The sequence below is a fragment of the Bufo bufo genome, chromosome 2, assembly GCF_905171765.1.
Source record: "Bufo bufo chromosome 2, aBufBuf1.1, whole genome shotgun sequence".
NCBI classification, from domain to species: domain Eukaryota; kingdom Metazoa; phylum Chordata; class Amphibia; order Anura; family Bufonidae; genus Bufo; species Bufo bufo.
This window is the reverse complement of record NC_053390.1, coordinates 707,746,989-707,769,171: the sequence shown is the minus strand read 5'-3', so window position 1 is coordinate 707,769,171 and position 22,183 is coordinate 707,746,989. Positions and strand designations below refer to the sequence as shown.

The 22,183-nt window shown below is 44.5% G+C and overlaps 1 protein-coding gene across 1 annotated transcript in view; it reads right to left on the bottom strand.

Annotated features, from left to right (window-relative positions):
• The window catches only part of LOC120990164 (cytochrome P450 4V2), a 78,520-nt gene that overhangs the window by 45,788 nt on the left and 10,549 nt on the right, over window positions 1-22,183 (bottom strand). Inside the window, exon 3 of the mRNA XM_040418760.1 lies at window positions 14,151-14,236. Within this exon, the coding sequence (XP_040274694.1) occupies window positions 14,151-14,236 (86 nt within the window). The remainder of the gene's footprint in view (window positions 1-14,150; window positions 14,237-22,183) is intronic.

Below are 22,183 nucleotides of genomic sequence, written 5' to 3'. Positions count from 1 at the left end.
CACTAAGAGGGTGGAGACCCTCAACGTGACTGTACAACATCTCCAGCTAGAAAACCAGGCACTACGGCAACTTGTCACTCAGGGGCCAGGACACCCCCATGATGGACCAGAACCCAAGGTCAGCCCACCTGAGATATTCTCGGGTGACCGAAGGCAGTTCAGGGATTTCCTAAACGCGTGCAAACTAATGTTTGAGCTGCAGCCCCCGACTTACCCAACTGACAGAACAAAAGTACTTACCATGATCTCTTACCTCAGGGGGGAGCCCAGAGCATGGGCCAATACTTATTTAGAAAAGGAAGAGCCAGTCCTGGATTCCTTCCCTCTGTTCCTTGAAAAAATGGCCCTTCTCTACGAGGACCATAGTAAACAGCTGACCGCTGAGACCGCTATACGCAGCCTTAAACAAGGGAGACGACCTGTAGAGGACTTTATTGCGGAATACACTCGCTGGGCCCGGGAGACTGAATGGAATGACCTCACTCTTAGGAATCAGTTCCGCCTAGGTCTTTCCGAGGCCCTGAAGGACGAATTAGCCCGAGGAGAATTACCTCTTACACTTAATGCCTTGATGCAGAAGGCCACCACCATTGACAGACGGATGAGGGAACGCAGAGCCGAGAGAGTCTCAGGCTTCACACCCAACCCAAGACCGTCCAGCCAGGGTCCTGCTGTAGAGATGATGGAGATTGGGGCCAGGAGACGTAACCTCAACCTCTGTTTATACTGTGCGTCTGCTGACCATACCGTTGACGGATGCCCCGCGATACATAAGAAGTGCGAAGGTAAGAGCGGCACGTTTTGTACCTTAGGCAGTACAAAAAATAGTACTGGTGGTTACATATACACGTCTCTCACCTTACAGTGGGACCAAAACCGGATTATCGTTGAAGCCATGGTGGACACGGGAGCTTCGGGGAATTTTATCGACATGCATCTGGTTGAGCGAAATAAAATTCCCCACATGAGAAAAAACGTTCCGATATCCGTGAGTTTCATTGACGGTACTACTTCTAGTCCTATCCACAGTCAGACTCAACCACTCATGGTGACATGTGAAAATAACCACACAGAATTCTTATCCCTTGATATCATACACTCTCCATTGTTTCCCGTGATTCTTGGGTTGCCATGGTTGCAAATACACCAGCCAACCCTCCTATGGAAACAGGGGAGAGTTCAGTTTACGTCACCTTATTGTATGGAGACCTGCTTTCCTCTCAAATCTCTCATGCACGTGGGAGTGAACCAGGTTCCCAGCCAATACGCAGACTTTGCTGAGGTATTCAGCGCAAAGAAGGCGGAATCTCTTCCGCCCCATAGATCTTACGATTGCCCCATAGACTTGCTGCCGGGTAGTGAGATACCCACGGGTAGAATTTATCCATTGGCACAACCAGAACTTGTTCACCTCAAACAGTACCTAGAAGAGAATTTACGAAAAGGTTTTATTCAGCCTTCAACCTCCCCGGCAGCAGCAGGGATGTTCTTCGTGAGAAACAAAGACTCAAGCCTAAGGCCCATCATAGATTACAGAGCCTTGAACAAAGTAACAATCAAAAATCGGTACCCCTTGCCGCTAATATCCGAACTCATAGAAAGATTACAAACAGCAACAATCTACACCAAGCTGGATTTGAGAGGCGCATACAACTTAATTAGGATCAGAAAAGGTGATGAATGGAAGACAGCCTTCCGCACTCGGTATGGACTCTTCGAGTATACAGTGATGCCCTTTGGGTTGTGCAACGCCCCTGCCACATTCCAAAATTTTATTAACGACATCTTTAGGGATCTACTGGACGTATGTGTAATCATCTATCTTGATGATATACTAGTGTATTCCGATAACTTACACGATCACAGGAAACATGTCCGTTGGGTTCTTGCACGGTTAAGTGTTCATCGCTTATACGTCAAACAGGAAAAATGTGTGTTCGAGACTACTTCTCTTCCCTTCCTCGGATACATAATTTCACCCAAGGGTATCCAGATGGATCACTCAAAAATCACTTGCATCCAAAATTGGCCGATCCCGGATTCCAGGAATGCTCTTCAACGGTTCCTGGGGTTCTCAAACTTCTATAGGAAATTTATTAAAGATTTCTCCGCTACCACTAAACCACTAACCCGCTTAACTAGTGTCAACACGAAGTTCGTTTGGTCCAAGGACGCCCAATCAGCGTTTGAGTTATTAAAGAACAGGTTCACTATGGCACCGATACTGACTCTCCCAAATCCGAACCATCACTACGTGCTGGAAGTAGACGCATCCCAGGCAGCCATAGGAGCCGTTCTGTCCCAGCGAAGCTCTTTTTCAACTCTGTTACATCCTATCGGGTTCTACTCCCGGACGCTAAATACCGCCGAATTCAATTACCCCATAGGCGAAAAGGAACTCCTCGCCATAAAATGCTCCCTGGAAAATTGGAGGCATTTACTTGAAGGATCAATACACCCCATCACAATTTATACGGATCACCGTAATCTACAATACCTGAAAACCAATAAAACACTAACAGGCCGCCAAGTACGGTGGAGTTTTTTTTCCGACAGGTTTAACTTCCAAATTACATACTGACCAGGCTCAAAAAATGTGAAGGCCGACGCCTTGTCACGACTGGCTGAAATTCGCACCTCAGACACGGCCCCCACATGGATCATTCCACCGAAGAAACTCGTCCTTGCCACCATAACGTTGGAAACCCAGCTCAAGGATGCTCTAATTAATGACCATGCTAATACCCCCCCTGGTCTTTCGCAGAACCAACAGGGTCTCCTTTACAAGGACAGCCAACTGTATATACCACCCTCCCTCACCAATCAGGTGATCAAACTTTGCCATGATTTACCCCTCGCGGGACATCCCGGCATTGCTAAAACCACAACCCTGATACGCAGGAACTTCTGGTGGCCAAAGATGACCAAACAAATTGAGGAATACGTTTCCACGTGCGTGACCTGTGCCTCATGTAAAACTGACAGGAACCGACCTTATGGTCTCCTAATGAGTCTTCCCATCACCAACAGACCCTGGGAATGGGTCTCGATGGATTTCATAGTTGAACTTCCCCTTTCCAGAGGAAACACCATCCTGGTGGTAGTGGATTTGCTGACTAAGATGGCACACTTCGTACCCCTCAAGAAGTTACCCTCCTCCAAGGAAACGGCCGAGGTATTCCTGTCTAATATTATTAAGTTACATGGAATTCCTAGCCAGGTCATATCAGACAGGGGTTCGCAATTCGTATCCAAATTCTGGAGAGCACTTTGTTCCAGACTTCAAATCGACCACAGAATGTCTACCGCCTATCACCCCCAAACTAATGGGCAGACTGAAAGGGTGAATCAGTGTCTGGAACAGTTTCTCAGATGTCACTGCTTATTTCTCCAGGATGACTGGGAGGGCCTACTTCCTCTCGCTGAATTCGCCTATAATAATTCTACGAATTCCTCCACATTACATACTCCATTCTTTGCTAATTACGGATTTCACCTTAGGTCTCTTCCTCAAACCAGCCTTCCCACAAGCGTTCCAGCCACAGACGATTATCTGACCACTTTGCAAACTACCCTTAAGACGCTAAAAGACAACCTTCAACGGGCAAAGGAAAGACAGAAGTTCTACTACGACCGTCATAGGAGAGAAAATCCTCCCTACCAGGTCGGAGACTCGGTTTGGTTATCAACAAGAAACCTTCGGTTGGGGGTACCTTCCAAGAAATTGGGAAGACAATTCCTGGGTCCTTTTCCGATAGATAGGATTATTAACCCCAACACGGTGAGACTCACCCTTCCTCCTCGATTACAGGTACATCCCACATTCCACGTGTCACTACTGAAGCCGTTTAGACCTAGGCCGTTCCCATCAAATGATCCTCGACCCTTGCCGCCGATAGAGGTCCAAGGAGAAGAAGAATTTGAAGTTGAGCAGCTCATTAATTCCAGAAGAAGACGGGGGAAGATCCAGTATCTCGTTAGATGGAAGGGGTATGGTCCCCAGGATGACTCTTGGGAAGATGTGCAAAACGTTCATGCTCCCAGATTCCAAAGATTGTTCCATAGAAGATTTCCCAACCGACCCTCTCCTAGTGGGGTACCCCGGAGGGGTTTTTAAGGGGGGGTACTGTAACAGTACAGCCTGGATCGCAGCAGCTCCCTGTGACTCCGCCCACTTACCTCCGGGCCTTAAATAGAAGACAGGTGCTAAGCAGGGTGTTCCACTAATGGAGTGCGCACCCTGCTAGCTCCATTGCATCTGAGGACTCTGTCCACATATCCAGACCTGGATCCCTAACAACATTGTAAAGGACTGCCTACCTTCTTGCCACTGGCTTCCCCACTGCTGGCTTCCTAGCCAGGATCAACTAACCGCAAGTATATGCCTGTTACCTGCTCTGATTGAGGTCCTGGAACTCAGAGTGGGGTGGTTCCTGCTGGTGTGAGGCGATATTCCCAAACCAACACTGAACTCAGGACATGCTATACAAACTCTGAACCTACTGCATATTATATACTAAACTGAGGACATGCTATACTAACTCTGAACCTGCTGCATATTATATACTAAACTGAGGACATGCTATACTAACTCTGAACCTGCTGCATATTATATACTAAACTGAGGACATGCTATACTAACTCTGAACCTGCTGCATATTATATACTAAACTGAGGACATGCTATACTAACTCTGAACCTACTGCATATTATATACTAAACTGAGGACATGCTATACTAACTCTGAACCTGCTGCATATTATATACTAAACTGAGGACATGCTATACTAACTCTGAACCTGCTGCATATTATATACTAAACTGAGGACATGCTATACTAACTCCGAACCTGCTGCATATTATATACTAAACTGAGGACATGCTATACTAACTCTGAACCTACTGCATATTATATACTAAAACTGAGGACATGCTATACTAACTCTGAACCTACTGCATATTATATACTAAAACTGAGGACATGCTATATACTAACCCTGAACCTATGGCATACTATAGACTAAACTGAGGGCATACTATATACTAACTCTGAACTGTGCACAAGCTTATACTAACTTGGGACTCCTGTAATACTGGGGGACCTTCCTTTCCAGCAGTAACTAATTAGATGGATAGCGGTAAATGATTTTGTTACCCCAAACTCTCCGCCCAAGACTGAGAGAGACGCCTGGGGTACATACTGAGTAACCGCGAATCCCACAGCCAAAAACAAGGGTGGTGGGATAATAGTGGATGTCCATTACTTCCGCAGTTGAGATCCTAACTGATCAACTAGGTGCGTTACAACATGGAGGGCTGTGCGGCCCTCCAAAGAAATGCCACCCCACACCATTACTGACCCAATGCCAAACCGGTCATGCTGGAGGATGTTGCAGGCAGCAGAACGTTCTCCACGGCGTCTCAAGACTCTATCACGTCTGTCACATGTGCTCAGTGTGAACCTGCTTTCATCTGTGAAGAGCACAGGGCGCCAGTGGTGAATTTGCCAATATTGGTGTTCTCTGGAAAATGCCAAACGTCCTGCACGGTGTTGGGCTGTAAGCACAACCCCCACCTGTGGACGTCGGGCCCTCATATCACCCTCATGGAGTCTGTTTCTGACCGTTTGAGCAGACACATGCACATTTGTGGCCTGCTGGAGGTCATTTTGCAGGGCTCTGGCAGTGCTCCTCCTGTTCCTCCTTGCACAAAGGTGGAGGTAGCGGTCCTGCTGCTGAGTTGTTGCCCTCCTACGGCCTCCTCCATGTCTCCTGATGTACTGGCCTGTCTCCTGGTAGCGCCTCCATGCTCTGGACTCTACGCTGACAGACACAGCAAACCTTCTTGCCACAGCTCGCATTGATGTGCCATCCTGGATAAGCTTCACTACCTGAGCCACTTGTATGGGTTGTAGACTCCGTCTCATGCTACCACTAGAGTGAAAGCACCGCCAGCATTCAAAAGTGACCAAAACATCAGCCAGGAAGCATAGGAACTGAGAAGTGATCTGTAGTCACGACATGCAGAACCACTCCTTTATTGGGGGTGTCTTGCTAATTGCCTATAATTTCCACCTGTTGTCTATCCCATTTGCACAACAGCATGTGAAATTGATTGTCACTCAGTGTTGCTTCCTAAGTGGACAGTTTGATTTCACAGAAGTGTGATTGACTTGGAGTTACATTGTGTTGTTTAAGTGTTCCCTTTATTTTTTTGAGCAGTGTATATATATAGTGTATACCGTATTTTTCGCCCTATAAGATGCACCGGCCCATAAGACGCACCTAGGTTTTTGAGGAGGAAAATAAGAAAAAAAATATTTTGAACCAAAAGGTGTGCTTTTGGTGGGTTTTGAACTAATGGTGGTCTGTGGATGATATTATTATGGGGGATCTCTTGAGGATACTGTTATGGGGGATCTGTGGGCGACACTGTTATGGGGGATCTCTGGGTGACACTGTTATGGGGATCTGTTGGTAACACTGTTATAGGGGATCTGTGGGTGACACTGTTATGGGGATCTAAGCGTTGGTGGGATAGTGTGTCTAAATATACTTTTTGTAAAATAATGGCACCCCATTTCGTTGGTGGTTGTAGCGGCTGCATGCTTATTAGGCAAATACTTACCTGAATCAAGCATCCAGCGACGTCTCCGCCTCTTTACCAGCGATGCCGGCGTCTGTAGGGCTGATGTCATCGGCGCAGGCGCACTGAGGAAGGAGCAGCCAAGCCAGCGTCCTTCTCTCTGAGCGCCTGCGCTGAATGAGGACCAGTACGACACAGGCGTGGGGTTTCAGCTGCAAACAGGGCCAGCGGAAGGAGGAGAGCGCTCGCTGGCCCTGTCAATCAAGTGGAGGAGAGGGCGTTTTTTTAGACCGAGGATGTGGCTGGGCTACCAGCAAGTCCGCCCCCAACTTGCTGGTAGTGAAGACATTTGCATATCTCAAAAGTACTATTTTTAAAGAATTTAAAGCACAGCCAGAGGTAAGAGCGGTATATATGGACTCTGCGTACATTAGCAATTATATTAAGTCCAATACTGAAAATTGCTGTTTGGGGGGTGACAGAAGCCCTTTAACTGCCCCTGCCTACAGGGGCGCTTTCCTTTTCCCTAAGAAGTGGCAAGAAAACCCCACTGCGCCCTACAGCAGATAGTCAAAAGAGTCTCCCTGATGACTTGTGTGAGAGCAGTCAACATTTGTATTGCTCTGAGGAGAAGGTGGAGGCTGCGGACAGGTAAAGCTGTGTTGGATGTGGTAGTAGTGGACCCTGTAGCCACACTATTGGCGTTAGGAGCAGTAACTGTGACAGTTGGGGAAGAGCAGGGGAGCGGGGGCCAAAGAACCCACCATGATTTCCCACAGTCTTATAGAAGCAAAAGGTAGGGTGAGGACTCCAATTACAATTGTGTACTGGACAGGACCTGGGAGCCGGATAAAGGTGCTAAGGAGGAAGCAACATCAGAGGAGGAGGGTGATGGCAGCAGCAATAAAGAGCATATGCCACATACCTCCCAAAGAACAGCCACAGCCATGTCTGCTTCGGGATCTGATGATGCCGCCGATGCAGTGGGTGGGTTAGGCCTACAACATGTCAGAGCTAAGCCCAGCTCAGCTGCCTCTACCTTTGCATGAGTATCTCCCGAGGCAGCACCCCGGCAATGAGTCCAGGTCCTTTTGATCCCCCCACAATTGTTTTGGCCTGGCTCCCACACCAGGAACTTATCCACCTTATTCTCCGTGAACATGTTTCCATCCCTAACAGCAGCTTGGCACAGGGTCGGTTGCACTACCCCTCCTTCCTTATTATCACGTGTCAGGTCAAGCATTGCCACGTCGTGTTGTTGCTGATCGACCTGGGATAGAGTAGCCATACCAGCGAGCAGTTGCTCAAATACATCAAGCAGCAAACATTCCGCTGGCTGTCACCCCACTGACTCCAACTGGGCAAGGTGGTCAGAGACAATGGGAGCAACATCGTGACCACCATAAACCTGGGCGAAATAACACATACTCCCTGCATGGCGCATGATATCAACCTAGTGGTGCAATGCTTTCTAAATAAGCACTTCAGCCACTCTTATGTGGTGATGAATGCTCTCCTGGACCTGCAGCGACCGAAAGGCCTGCTGCTACACCGCTTTATCCGCAACGTGCCAACTTGGGACGGAATTCGACATTGCACATGCTTGAGCAGCAGAGAGCATGTGTCGCTTCGGGGTCAGGCAGTGGCAGCTCATCCGACACGCCTGAAGAGGCCACAAAGTTAGTCAGCAGGGTCAAGTGCGGCACGAACAATGTCACTTATCTCATATTTATCTTAGAACAGACTCTAACGCTCATGCAGCAGGGTACCATAACAGAAGACGAGCAGCTGATGCATCTTGCTATCCAACCTTTAGCTCTTGGGGAGACACAAAGAAAATCTGCCATGGAGGAGGATGAGGAAGATGAGGATGAGGAGCTGCCACAGCAATAGGAGAAGAGTTGGAGGTGGAGGAGCAAGAGGACGATGATGAGGATGGCACCGGCCAAGACACCCAAGCAGTGGGAGGTGGAGCTGGAAAGAAGTGGCTCTCGGGCATGCTGGCCAGAATGGCAACCTTTATGCTCGCTTGTTTATGCAGTGACAGGCGTATCGTTGACATCAAACACTATGAAGATTACTGGAAAGCCATGCTTTTAGATGCTTGCTACCAAGGCAAAATGGAGGAATGTTTTTATCTGGCAGAAAGGGAGGACAAATTACGTTACTACCAGGAAACACTGTGTATGCAGGTTTGGCAGCAAAATCTGGAGAAGTAGCAGCAGTAGCCATTTCAGTCTCCTCAACATGATGGAGCAGTTTTTCCACATGCTGCACCCGGCTGGCCCTGTCAATCATGTGGAGGAGGGGGCTTTTTTTAGACCGAGGATGCGGCTGGGCTACCAGCAAGTCCGCCCCCAACTTGCTGGTAGTGAAGACATTTGCATATCACCAAAGTACTATTTTTAAAGAATTTAAAGCACAGCCAGAGGTAAGAGCGGTATATATGGACTCTGCGTACATTAGCAATTATATTAAGTCCAATACTGAAAATTGCTGTTTGGGGGGTGACAGAAGCCCTTTAACTGCCCCTGCCTACAGGGGCGCTTTCCTTTTCCCTAAGAAGTGGCAATAAAACCCCACTGCGCCCTACAGCAGATAGTCAAAAGAGTCTCCCTTAAATTTTATGAGGTGGCACATGTACGTGATTACTGTATTAATTCAGAAATTTTCTCACAGTCCAAGCTTGCTGAATGCGATCAATAGACCTCTACTTGCTGCTGGTGCCCCATCTTGCCACTCTTGATTTCTGTCTGCCAGAGGTAAGAGCGGTATACCATCATATTGTGTACGACTGCTGCATGCTACGGCCTGCATCATGCCGCTAATGCCACTCTGTCACGGATCAGAGTGGGGGTAACTCTAATCCGTGGGACGTCAATATGAAAGATAGCTGCTAGGCCAGGACAGGAATCAGGGAGCAGGTCACTTCCTATTACATCCCTAATTCTGACCCGGTCTCCTAGCCGTATGAACCAACCCTGATGGTAGGAGGGCTCATACTCAGGAACCTAAGATCCCTACTAGCCCTCAGGGTGGCCCTGGACTAGGAGCAGAGTAAGACGACCTGTTCCTCCACATCATGGACGAACAGGAGTCTCAGTGGCCAGGCTGCAAGGAAAGGGGCACATGTACAGCATATGGCAATGGCAGGTAAGTAAACTAGTATTACACGTACCTGCCACAGACACAAAGCCTGGAACCCATGCACGAGAGCTGCTGTCCACAAGAACACAAACGGACACAGCCCACACCACACATCACACAGGAACCTAGGACCATAAGCTAGACATATAACAATACAAGCTATGCAAACAAGAAATAGAACAGAGCGGCACTGCATGAATCAGGCAAGTCAAGCCGGTCCTAGATACTGGCTCAGATAGCGGCACCGCAGTGAAACACACACTCCGTGTGTGGTGCTCAGCATGTAAAAGTAAAAGCTGAATGAATGGTAACCATGTAGGGATATCAGAAAGAATATGCGGCACTCACCGGAGTCTTCACAAAGTATTGCTCTTTATTGATCCTTCATACAGGACGGATGAGTGGGGTGCTGGGGCGGACGGGCTCCTGCAGATGAATGGCGGCTATGGCCGTTTCGCGCTGTGGATTGCGCTTCTTCTGGCCGCGGCCGTAGCCGCCATTCATCTGCAGGAGCCCGTCCGCCCCAGCACCCCACTCATCCGTCCTGTATGAAGGATCAATAAAGAGCAATACTTTGTGAAGACTCCGGTGAGTGCCGCATATTCTTTCTGATATCCCTACATGGTTACCATATAACAATACAAGGACAATAATGTCTAACATAACTTATAACCACAAGGGTGGCCCTCACTGGCAGATGGTATATAACCAGGAGGATGACTCCAGCTAACCATGGCTGAAGTACCCCTCAGACTTCTGGCTTCCAGCAGGAGCTAAATAGCCCAAGTAGCCACACCCACACACAGACACACCCAGTGTTCACACACTAAGAAGGGAGTTAACCCTTCCTACACCAGGCAATGGATAGAAGCCACTTAAAGGGGAAGTGTACAAAACAACTATCACACTGCAGCTGTTACCGCAGGCAACGACATGCGTGGCAACCATGTCCTGGGAAATAGCCAGAAGGCCGAGACACTGCCACCACATGTACACAACACAACACGTTGCCACGGGCAGCCATAAGTGAAGGGAAGTGTCACAGTGCACACATACATAAACCTCGTGCACACCAGACAGAGAAAGTGCATACATACACACACATAGCCAGAGGCAACCGCATGCATCAACAGTGAGACGCCTAGCAACCGGATCAGGCTGCTACACTGCCAACAAACACCTGTTGTCCACGGCAACCGCACTGAGGCAAAACACTAACAGCCCCCAGCTGCGGTTGACAAAACACCCAGACCGTGGGCAACTGCATGCGGCTCCCAAGGAATCACAACCATGCACATGGGCGTGACTCACTCGCCAACCATCACATTCCCCAAAGACAATTCCTCATAACATGTGTTTTTTGAGCTTTGGAATATGAAAAAGCATGAGACATGTGTTGGAGCAGTGTCTTTTTAAAGACGACGTATGATAACACAGTCAAATGTGCGTTTACCCATAGCTATGTATGTCAGTGTCACCCAGACATCATTTACTATTGCTGTTATTACATGCCAGAACTTGGAGAGGAGGGAGGGGGAAAAAAAATCATAAATAATAAACAAAAAAAGATAACTAGTATTCCTAAAAATTCCTAGGAGGCTAGAGGGGGTTATATACCAACTTTCAAGGCAATTGGAGCAACTTCGGCCTGAATCGTTTCGGATCTGAACTGAACTTTTTCAAAAATTTGGCGAACTGGACCAGAAACAAATCTCAATTGGCTCGCTCATCTCTAGTTCCAACTGAAAAATGTTCTATTTATTCATGGGACAATGACATGAAAACTATTCTTATTTCATCTTGCAGTTTACAATGCAGCCACTAGATGTCCTCAATAATCCTACTTAATAGCTTGAATTCTCTGCTGTGTATATGCAGTTTACTCACTATGGCTATCAAGAATGCCCATATAATATACAGTACAGTACTTAAAGACATAGTACCAACCTTAACGCCTCAATTCCAAGAATATTTTAGCAGAGTGCCAGAAGTGCACATGGTAAGTCAAAAGTCATGGGCCAAGGGAACTGAAATGTTGCATAGGGATATATAGGACACATTTTCTTCACCATACGGAGGTGCAGTGGAATTTCCTTTTATATATATATATATATATATATATATATATATATATATATACACTGCTCAAAAAAATTAAGGGAACACAAAAATAACACATCCTAAATATGAATTAATTAAATATTCTTCTGAAATACTTTGTTCTTTACATTAAATGTGCTGACAACAAAATCACACAAAAATAAAAAAATGGAAATTAAATTTTTTAACCCATGGAGGTCTGGATTTGGTGTCACCCTCAAAATTAAAGTGGAAAAACACACTACAGGCTGATCCAACTTTGATGTAATGTCCTTAAAACAAGTCAAAATGAGGCTCAGTAGTGTGTGTGGCCTCCACGTGCCTGTATGACCTCCCTACAACGCCTATGCATGCTCCTGATGAGGTGGCGGACGGTCTCCTGAGGGATCTCCTCCCAGACCTGGACTAAAGCATCTGCCAACTCCTGGACAGTCTGTGGTGCAACGTGACGTTGGTGAATAGAGCGAGACATGATGTCCCAGATGTGCTCAATTGGATTCAGGTCTGGGGAACGGGCGGCCAGTCCATAGCATCAATGCCTTCGTCTTGCAGGAACTGCTGACACACTCCAGCCACATGAGGTCTAGCATTGTCTTGCATTAGGAGGAACCCAGGGCCAACCGCACCAGCATATGGTCTCACAAGGGGTCTGAGGATCTCATCTCGGTACCTAATGGCAGTCAGGCTACCTCTGGCAAGCACATGGAGGGCTGTGCGGCCCTCCAAAGAAATGCCACCCCACACCATTACTGACCCAATGCCAAACCGGTCATGCTGGAGGATGTTGCAGGCAGCAGAACGTTCTCCACGGTGTCTCCAGACTCTGTCACGTCTGTCACATGTGCTCAGTGTGAACCTGCTTTCATCTGTGAAGAGCACAGGACGCCAGTGGCGAATTTGCCAATCTTGGTGTTCTCTGGCAAATGCCAAACGTCCTGCACGGTGTTGGGCTGTAAGCACAACCCCCACCTGTGGACGTCGGGCCCTCATATCACCCTCATGGAGTCTGTTTCTGACCGTTTGAGCAGACACATGCACATTTGTGGCCTGCTGGAGGTCATTTTGCAGGGCTCTGGCAGTGCTCCTCCTGTTCCTCCTTGCACAAAGGCGGAGGTAGCGGTCCTGCTGCTGGGTTGTTGCCCTCCTACGGCCTCCTCCACGTCTCCTGATGTACTGGCCTGTCTCCTGGTAGCGCCTCCATGCTCTGGACACTACGCTGACAGACACAGCAAACCTTCTTGCCACAGCTCGCATTGATGTGCCATCCTGGATAAGCTGCACTACCTGAGCCAGTTGTGTGGGTTGTAGACTCCGTCTCATGCTACCACTAGAGTGAAAGCACCGCCAGCATTCAAAAGTGACCAAAACATCAGCCAGGAAGCATAGGAACTGAGAAGTGGTCTGTGGTCACCACCTGCAGAACCACTCCTTTATTGGGGGTGTCTTGCTAATTGCCTATAATTTCCACCTGTTGTCTATTCCATTTGCACAAAAGCATGTGAAAGTGATTGTCAGTGTTGCTTCCTAAGTGGACAGTTTGATTTCACAGAAGTGTGATTGACTTGGAGTTACATTGTGTTGTTTAAGTGTTCCCTTTATTTTTTTGAGCAGTGTATATATATATATATTTATATTTGTGATTACGTGGCCGGACTTGCGATCACGTGACTGGTGTAACCGGAAACGTGATGGGCAATTTGCTTCGGTGAAGACATGCATATTGAGGATTACTACACGCAAATTCCATATAGACTGGATCCTTGCCGACTGTGTGATTCTCTCCTCTAATGTTTTTTTTATTAATTACACCTGCACTAAGGTATGATTTTAGATCTTGAACATATGTTTTTAATATCAATTAGGAGACTACTTATGAATTTAGTTGGATTATACTATGTATGTACATGGAATATCAATTTATGATATATATATATTGTGTCACTTGATTATGCACTAGCTCTTTCATATGAATTTTTGTGAAAAAGGTTTTGTTATTTGAGAAATGATGTATTTGAGATGGTTAATTATAGGATTGAATTGTGAATGATGCTAACCTGTATAAATAAGCACTTTGTCACTGCTTAAGAAAGGTCCCAGCAAGTGGACTGAAACGTCGCTGTCTGGTGAAAAAAGCTTCTACTTGGATTTTACGCCTTGGATGTGCCGTGGAATTTTTTCCTTTATTTGGATATTTTTGGGGGTGGATTGTCCTCACAGCCGCTGGCACTCTATACATACAAGCGTTATTGCGGTCCTGCCCAGTGTTTTTTTTTTTTGCTATATATATATATATTATTTTTTTTTTATTTTTTTTTTACCTTGTGAGAAGACCCAATCCGAGCCAAGGATGAAGGAACTTATAAGCAAATGATTTGTCCATGTGTTTTGAAGTGCTAAGTAAAGGCTAAAAAACAGAAGAAAAAAAACTGTTTAAACAGACGTATGAAGGTTTCCTATGTCCATCACCGCATTTATTGGTAATTCATTGGTAATAAGTACTGTACAATAATATAATTTTAATAGCACTAAACTGCTGGTGTACGAGTTGAAGTATTGTCATGGGAGCAGACAAAAGGTCCCAGCACCAGGTGGCCTACTGTATATAGTCCACTGCCAGTAAAAAGCTTTAAAAATGATTTATAAACAAGTGTATAGCATATATACTGTATTTAACATCTACAGTGTTACCTGAGCTTTAAAAGCTTTCTTTGCTGTCTGTGCACCTGAAATAAGGCTATAACTCATGCAAATGTATGCAAATTATAGGAAGCCCTACCCCTATTGTCGAACTGCAGCCACCATAAGAATGTTAATGCACATATGATGTGTCAAAATTTGTATCTTTATTAACCCCTTCGCTACCAGCGCAGTACATGTACGGCGCTGGAGCGATCTGTATACATGGCTCCCGCTCGCACGTGCAGCGGGTACCATGGCCGGCAGGTCTCTGCTGTTTCATTCAGCAGAAACCTGTGGCTAATTACCGTGACCGGCAATAATGCCCATCGCAGTAATTAAAGGCTTTAGATGCCATGATGAAGTGAGATCACGGCATCTAAATGCGCAAAAATCCAGAAGGTCGCGCTTAAGGGCTTCCGACCGTTGCCCCGTGCAGCCAATGTGGGCATTGGTAGTTGCGCTGAATACTGTGAGCCTCGCTGAAGAGGCTGATAGTGTTCATGCTGCAATTCTTATTTTGGCCACGATAAGAAATGAGCAACTTCTAGTTTAAATGTCATTTTAAAAATCCCTGAAAGAACAAATTTAAAAATTTTAGAAAAAATTATTTATAGGCTCATATATGAGCTTCAAAATCATCACAACAAATTAAAAAACATTTTTTTAAAATATATAAAAGTTTAAATCACCCCTCTTTCCGTATAATTAAAAAATAAATACCTAAATAACAATAAATATAAACATCATGGGTATCATTGCGACCGAAAACGCCCATACTATTAAAATATTTTTTAAAAATTCCAATACGGTGAATGGCGTAACGGAAAAAAGGGTCAAAATGGACAATTTGCCATTTTTTCATTGCTTCTGTTACCCCAAAAAAGTAATAAAATGTGATCAAAAAGTCACGCACACTCCAAAATGGTAGCAATAAAAACTACAGATTGTTCTGCAAAAAATAAGCCCTTAAACAGCTCATTATACATAAGTATAAAAGAGTTATGGGCGTCAGAATATGGTGATGTAAAAAAAAAATGTTTTATTAAAGTTTACATTTATTTTTACACTATTTAGACATAAAACACCTATACATATTGGGTATCGTTGTAATAGTGCTGACCCAGAGAATGAAGGGCATGGGTCAGTTTTGCCATAAACAAAACGCCGTGGGAACAAAACCCGTAAAACAGTGGAGGAATTGCGTTTTTTTTCCAATTCCACCCCATTTCAAATTTTTTTACCGCTTCCCACTACACATTATGCTATAATTAATGGTAGCATTAGAAAGTACAACCTGTCCCGCTAAAAATAATCCCTCATACAGCTATGTGACCAGAAATATAAAAAAGTTATGGCTCAAGAAAAATAGGGAAGAAAAATGAAAACGCAAAAACAAAAAACCTCCGGTAGCCTAAAGGTTAAAATGCAAAACTGGTGTAAATGGGTTAATAAATTCCCCTCATAGTAATTCTATTCCCACCAGAAAATCTCTTCTAGTTGTGCACATTCTTCTTTTAGACCCAGTGGCTAAAAACCGGTTCAGACCTAACACTTCTCACAGCTGAGAAATTCCTGCAATGTATCCAGCCTATGCAAATCTCTGCGAACTAGTCTAAACTTTTAGTATCTTGTATGACAATACACTAGTATGGCAATTTTTTTAAAATTATTGCATTGTACTCATTCTGAGCTAAAAATCATTGTTTAAATTGGTCTTTATTTCAAATAGAGAACCTTTTTTTCTGTACAGAGCTGAGATGCTCTAATAGAGGGATCTGAATTTTCTCTCTGCTCCTTCAGCCGGCTAATCTGATGGGCTCCTTATCTCTGCTCTCTGACATTATCAACGCTTATTATAGCTCAGTTCTTATCTTACTGATTACTGTTTATGACCTCTTAGTAGATTAGAGATAAAGTTTATTAGATGACCGGCACAAAGTAAAACAGTTAACCCTTTAAGACTGAACAGCTCAATATTTTTAATAAAGACCAACTGAAAAAAATGCATGAGTAAAATGCAATCATAAAAAAAATTTGCCTCTGAAAGTGTACATAGCCTTTAAGAATAGTAGAGAAATTTATCAAGCCCTGCAATCTGGTATTCTGGATTCAAAAAAACGTAAGGGCTCTTGTAACTTTTTGTGTTCATTTGTGCTAAAGTTTGGAACTTTTTGCATTTTTACACCACTAACTGCAGTTTTGTAAAGTGGGTGTAGTTAGCTGTGTTAAAGGGGTTTTCTGGGAGTACAATATTGATGACCTATCCTCAGAAAAGGTCATCAGTATCTGATTGGTGGGGGTGTGACTTCCAGCACCTTCGCTGATCAGTTGTTTGAAGAGGCTGAAGTGCTCCAATACATGATGCAGCCTCTTCTTTAGGCAAGTGATGTCATGTTTGGGCTGCAATACAATGTACGGCTCTGTACTTCATACGCTGTGAGGAGTTGAAGCACTCAACGTTGCATGGCGGCCTCTTCAAACAGCTGATTGGGGGCAGTGCCAGGAGCCACACCCCCAACAATCAGATAATTATGACCTATCCTGAGAACAAGTGTCCCTGAGAACAAGTTTTTTTTTACCCCTGATTAACCCATGAACGGTCTCAATGTGACTGTCAGATGCCACGATCACCGTTGAAAGCGGAATCTGAGGGGTTCAATGATGGGGGCGGCACAATTGCAGCTCCCCGGCTTTGCACCCGCTACATACAATGGAATGCCATTCATGACAAAGTAATTCAAATTTCTTTGTGAACTTCGGCGAAGCAGCCAAATCTAATTTTTGATAACTTAGCTAGACCCTTGACCTGTTTATAAAAGTCCTTACTTGTAGGATATAAATCCTAATGTCAGCAAATGATGATGTGTAGCACCATTAGTTGCAAGATGCTCAATAAGTTATGTTGCATAGTTGCACCCTCTGCTTTTCATTTGTGTGACTCAAGAAAGGATTGAGAAGCTGTGCAACTTTTCATTGAATAGGCAGGATTTACATAAAACTGGAAAACACTTTGGCACTTTGATGAATATATTGGGGACTAATATCTGAGCATGCCCCTTCACATTTTACTAGCGATGCAATTGAAAACCTTTCATGAGTAATCTCAAAAACTTTGACCGATGTAAATGGAGGGGAAGAGAGTTTTTCAGGTCCCTAGATGATTTGCTGATAAATCTATGGCTTTTCTATTCAGTCCCTAGACTTTTCCCTGCTGGTGCAGCTATGTTTCTAACAAGTTCTAGCATAGCAATGTATACCTGGGGGAAATTATTGTTTTTCTGTTGCCACAGGAAAGCAGTGTAAAGTGTTAGGCAGGTGACAAGGAAAACAAAATATGTTTCTAAGACTAGGTTTACAGGATTTTAGGAAATCAAAAAAAACATTATAAAAACCACATCAGAAAAAACTGCCTGCATGAATATATATATACACTGCTCAAAAAAATAAAGGGAACACAAAAATAACACATCCTAGATCTGAGTTAATTAAATATTCTTCTGAAATACTTTGTTCTTTACATAGTTGAATGTGCTGACAACAAGATCACACAAAAATAAAAAAATGGAAATCTAATTTTTCAACCCATGGAGGTCTGGATTTGGAGTCACACTCAAAATTAAAGTGGAAAAACACACTACAGGCTGATCCAAATTTGATGTAATGTCCTTAAAACAAGTCAAAATGAGGCTCAGTAGTGTGTGTGGCCTCCACGTGCCTGTATGACCTCCCAACAACGCCTGTGCATGCTCCTGATGAGGTGGCGGACGGTCTCCTGAGGGATCTCCTCCCAGACCTGGACTAAAGCATCTGCCAACTCCTGGACAGTCTGTGGTGCAACGTGACGTTGGTGGATAGAGCGAGACATGATGTCCCAGATGTGCTCAATTGGATTCAGGTCTGGGGAACGGGTGGGCCAGTCCATAGCATCAATGCCTTCGTCTTGCAGGAACTGCTGACACACTCCAGCCACATGAGGTCTAGCATTGTCTTGCATTAGGAGGAACCCAGGGACAACCACACCAGCATATGGTCTCACAAGGGGTCTGAGGATCTCATCTCGGTACCTAATGGCAGTCAGGCTACCTCTGGCGAGCACATGGAGGGCTGTGCGGCCCTCCAAAGAAATGCCACCCCACACCATTACTCACCCAATGCCAAACCGGTCATGCTGGAGGATGTTGCAGGCAGCAGAACGTTCTCCACGGCGTCTCAAGACTCTGTCACGTCTGTCACATGTGCTCAGTGTGAACCTGCTTTCATCTGTGAAGAGCACAGGGCGCCAGTGGCGAATTTGCCAATCTTGGTGTTCTCTGGCAAATGCCAAACGTCCTGCACGGTGTTGGGCTGTAAGCACAACCCCCACCTGTGGACGTCAGGCCCTCATATCACCCTCATGGAGTCTGTTTCTGACCGTTTGAGCAGACACATGCACATTTGTGGCCTGCTGGAGGTCATTTTGCAGGCCTCTGGCAGTGCTCCTCCTGTTCCTCCTTGCACAAAGGCGGAGGTAGCGGTCCTGCTGCTGGGTTGTTGCCCTCCTACGGCCTCCTCCACGTCTCCTGATGTACTGGCCTGTCTCCTGGTAGCGCCTCCATGCTGTGGACACTACGCTGACAGACACAGCAAACCTTCTTGCCACAGCTCGCATTGATGTGCCATCCTGGATAAGCTGCACTACCTGAGCCACTTGTGTGGGTTGTAGACTCCGTCTCATGCTACCACTAGAGTGAAAGCACCGCCAGCATTCAAAAGTGACCAAAACATCAGCCAGGAAGCATAGGAACTGAGAAGTGGTCTGTGATCACCACCTGCAGAACCACTCCTTTATTGGGGGTGTCTTGCTAATTGCCTATAATTTCCACCTGTTGTCTAGCCCATTTGCACAACCGCATGTGAAATTGATTGTCACTCAGTGTTGCTTCCTAAGTGGACAGTTTGATTTCACAGAAGTGTGATTGACTTGGAGTTACATTGTGTTGTTTAAGTGTTCCCTTTATTTTTTTGAGCAGTGTATAAAAATAAAAAAGTGGCAGCACCGTCTCTAGTGCAAACAAGGGAGTGCAACTGGCCCAATATGGATAATTGGGTAAATAAAGATTTTTGTACTTTTTTATCTTATGGAGTGCTGCCCACTTTTTTTTACTTATATGTATATGTATATGTATATATATATATATATATATATATATATATATATACGGATGTAGCAGGGTTAACACTCATGATTTATGAGAAATGTTATCTAAACTAAATGCAACTAAATGCATTAAGCAATTGCTTTTCAACGACTTTTGTTTCAAGATAACGCGATGAGTTAAGAATGTGTGTGTTACCCCTGCTACATCTGTATATATATATATATATATATATATATATATATATATATATGGTTCTACTGGTGTTTTTTTTCTTCCCCAAGTTTTCTGGTGTAAAAAAATCCCTGAATTCACAACTTTTTAAACACCTTTGTCCCTTTAAATCTAGGCACAAGTAGCGTATTTATGTCGCCTTTACCACCAGGTGTAAATAATGCAAAAAATAAAAAATAAAATGCAGCATTGCTGGTGTGTGTTTTTTCCGATGGTATCTTGTTGCTCAAAAATATAACAAATACGCATCAACTACACCTTGTGTAAACTCAGCATTAGGGCTCATGCACACGCCTATTGCCTGTTTTATGGTTGCGTATCTGCAAGACACGGATACCGGCCATGTGCGTTCTGCATTTTACAGAACGGGACATCCAGCCCATAATAGGACAGTCCTATCCTTGTTCCTAATGCAGACAAGAATAGGACATGTCCTTTATTTTTGCAGATGCCATGGAATGGACAGTACACTGTGTGCTGTCAGCATCTGTTGCTGCCCCATTGAAGATCGGGTGCAGACTCAAACCACAGTCGTGTGCGTTAACCCTTAAGTGTATAAAAACTTCAATCCAGAAGTAGCTGCATCAGGTTATTACTTGATGTTATCATTGCAGTTTGGTCGAAATTATCCCAAACATTCAAGGGACGGGAACTCATCACACCCTGCACTGCACTGCAGAATTTTGTCTTCAAAAAGCTGCAAAATAGGGCTTTTATTTACTTGCAGAAAAATCTTGTGACTTTTTGTTTTTTTATACCACCTACTTCAGTTTTTTTTTAAAGTTGGTGTGGTTAGCTATGTAAATGAGTTTCACAACAGATTTATGACTGGGACATTAAAAAAAAGCCCCAAAGCCGCTCCAAACTGGAGTAGCATTTCTAGACAAAAGTATCAGCATCGTTTGATAAATTTGGAGCAAAGTATGCCAATACAGACCCAAGGAAAACTGACTTCAAATATTCCCCTCAATTCCCCCAAATATCTTCCGCACATTTTGCTTCCGCTTCTTCATCACCTCCTGATGAAGTGGAAGCAAAATTCATGTTGAGGTTCTGGGGCGTGTATGTCACTGTTGTACATGGGTGAGCACTACAGATCTTTGGGAATACTTTAAGTTACGATATGTGATAGTTGATAAGAGGGTTTAGGCCTAATGGGTAATTATGAAATGGAATCTGTCAGCTCCGAAACACCCCCCAAACTAGAATATACGGTTTAAGTGACGCAGGGTCTGATTATGTCATTGTTATTTCCTACTCACTTGCATTCTGACGCTGTGCTCTGAAAAAACAGCAGTAATATGTATTGAGAGGACTCCTGAGCTCACGCACATAGTGCAGAGGACTTAAGGAGGAGTCCTCTCATTGCATTTTACTGCTGGTTTGGGGGAGCACTGCATGGGCTAGAAGTGAGAATGAAGATAAAAATTACATAACCAGATCCGGCGTCACTTACACTATACACCACTTATTCTAGTTTAGTCTGAGCTGACAGAGTCCCTTTACGGAGAGGTCAGATGAATTCAAGACATGTGGATGATGTAACGGCGCGCCAAGTGCCACGTTCCCATAGCCCTGTTATATAAATTATAGTGGACCAGATTTTATTGTGCTTTTAATAATAACTGAGATATAATAGATATTTGTAATTAATGGAATCAGATATGCTGGGTCTAATTGTTTGTAGGACGTATTTAAGAGAGATTCTAGTTACAAATGCCATGGTGAGTTTTCGGCTATTTTTAGGAAACAAAATATATTAGTAGCCATTTTTATATGTTAATTTGCATATAGAAACATTAGATAAATAGAAAACCATGCCATCGGAATATATGACATAGTTACCGGTAATAGGGCAGTAAGATTAAACCTACATATTCCCCATATCACTGATAAACAAGTAGTTTTGCTCAGATTTCTAGTATCAGTAACAAAGAGCATATTACTAGTTCCACATATAGTTTATAATAGTGGACCCCTCTACCTAAGCTCATTACATGAGAGTACTAGCTGCTGGAAACCCCTATTACTAGCTGTATGTAGCTATTTGTAAAGCCTTGCTGATTGTTTAGAAGCCTGAAATCAAATTTTCACAATTTTGTGAGTACAGATTGGCCCACAAAAAACGTAGCCCGCCTCCAATGTCTCCAAATCAAACTGCCTAATAGTAAATCAGTCTGAGCTGTCCATAGCAACTAATCAGAGAAAAAATGAAAGCTGAGCTCTGATTGGTTGCTGTGGATGACTAAGACATTTACTATTAGGCAGTTTGATTTGGAGACGTTGGAGGAGGGCTACTTGTT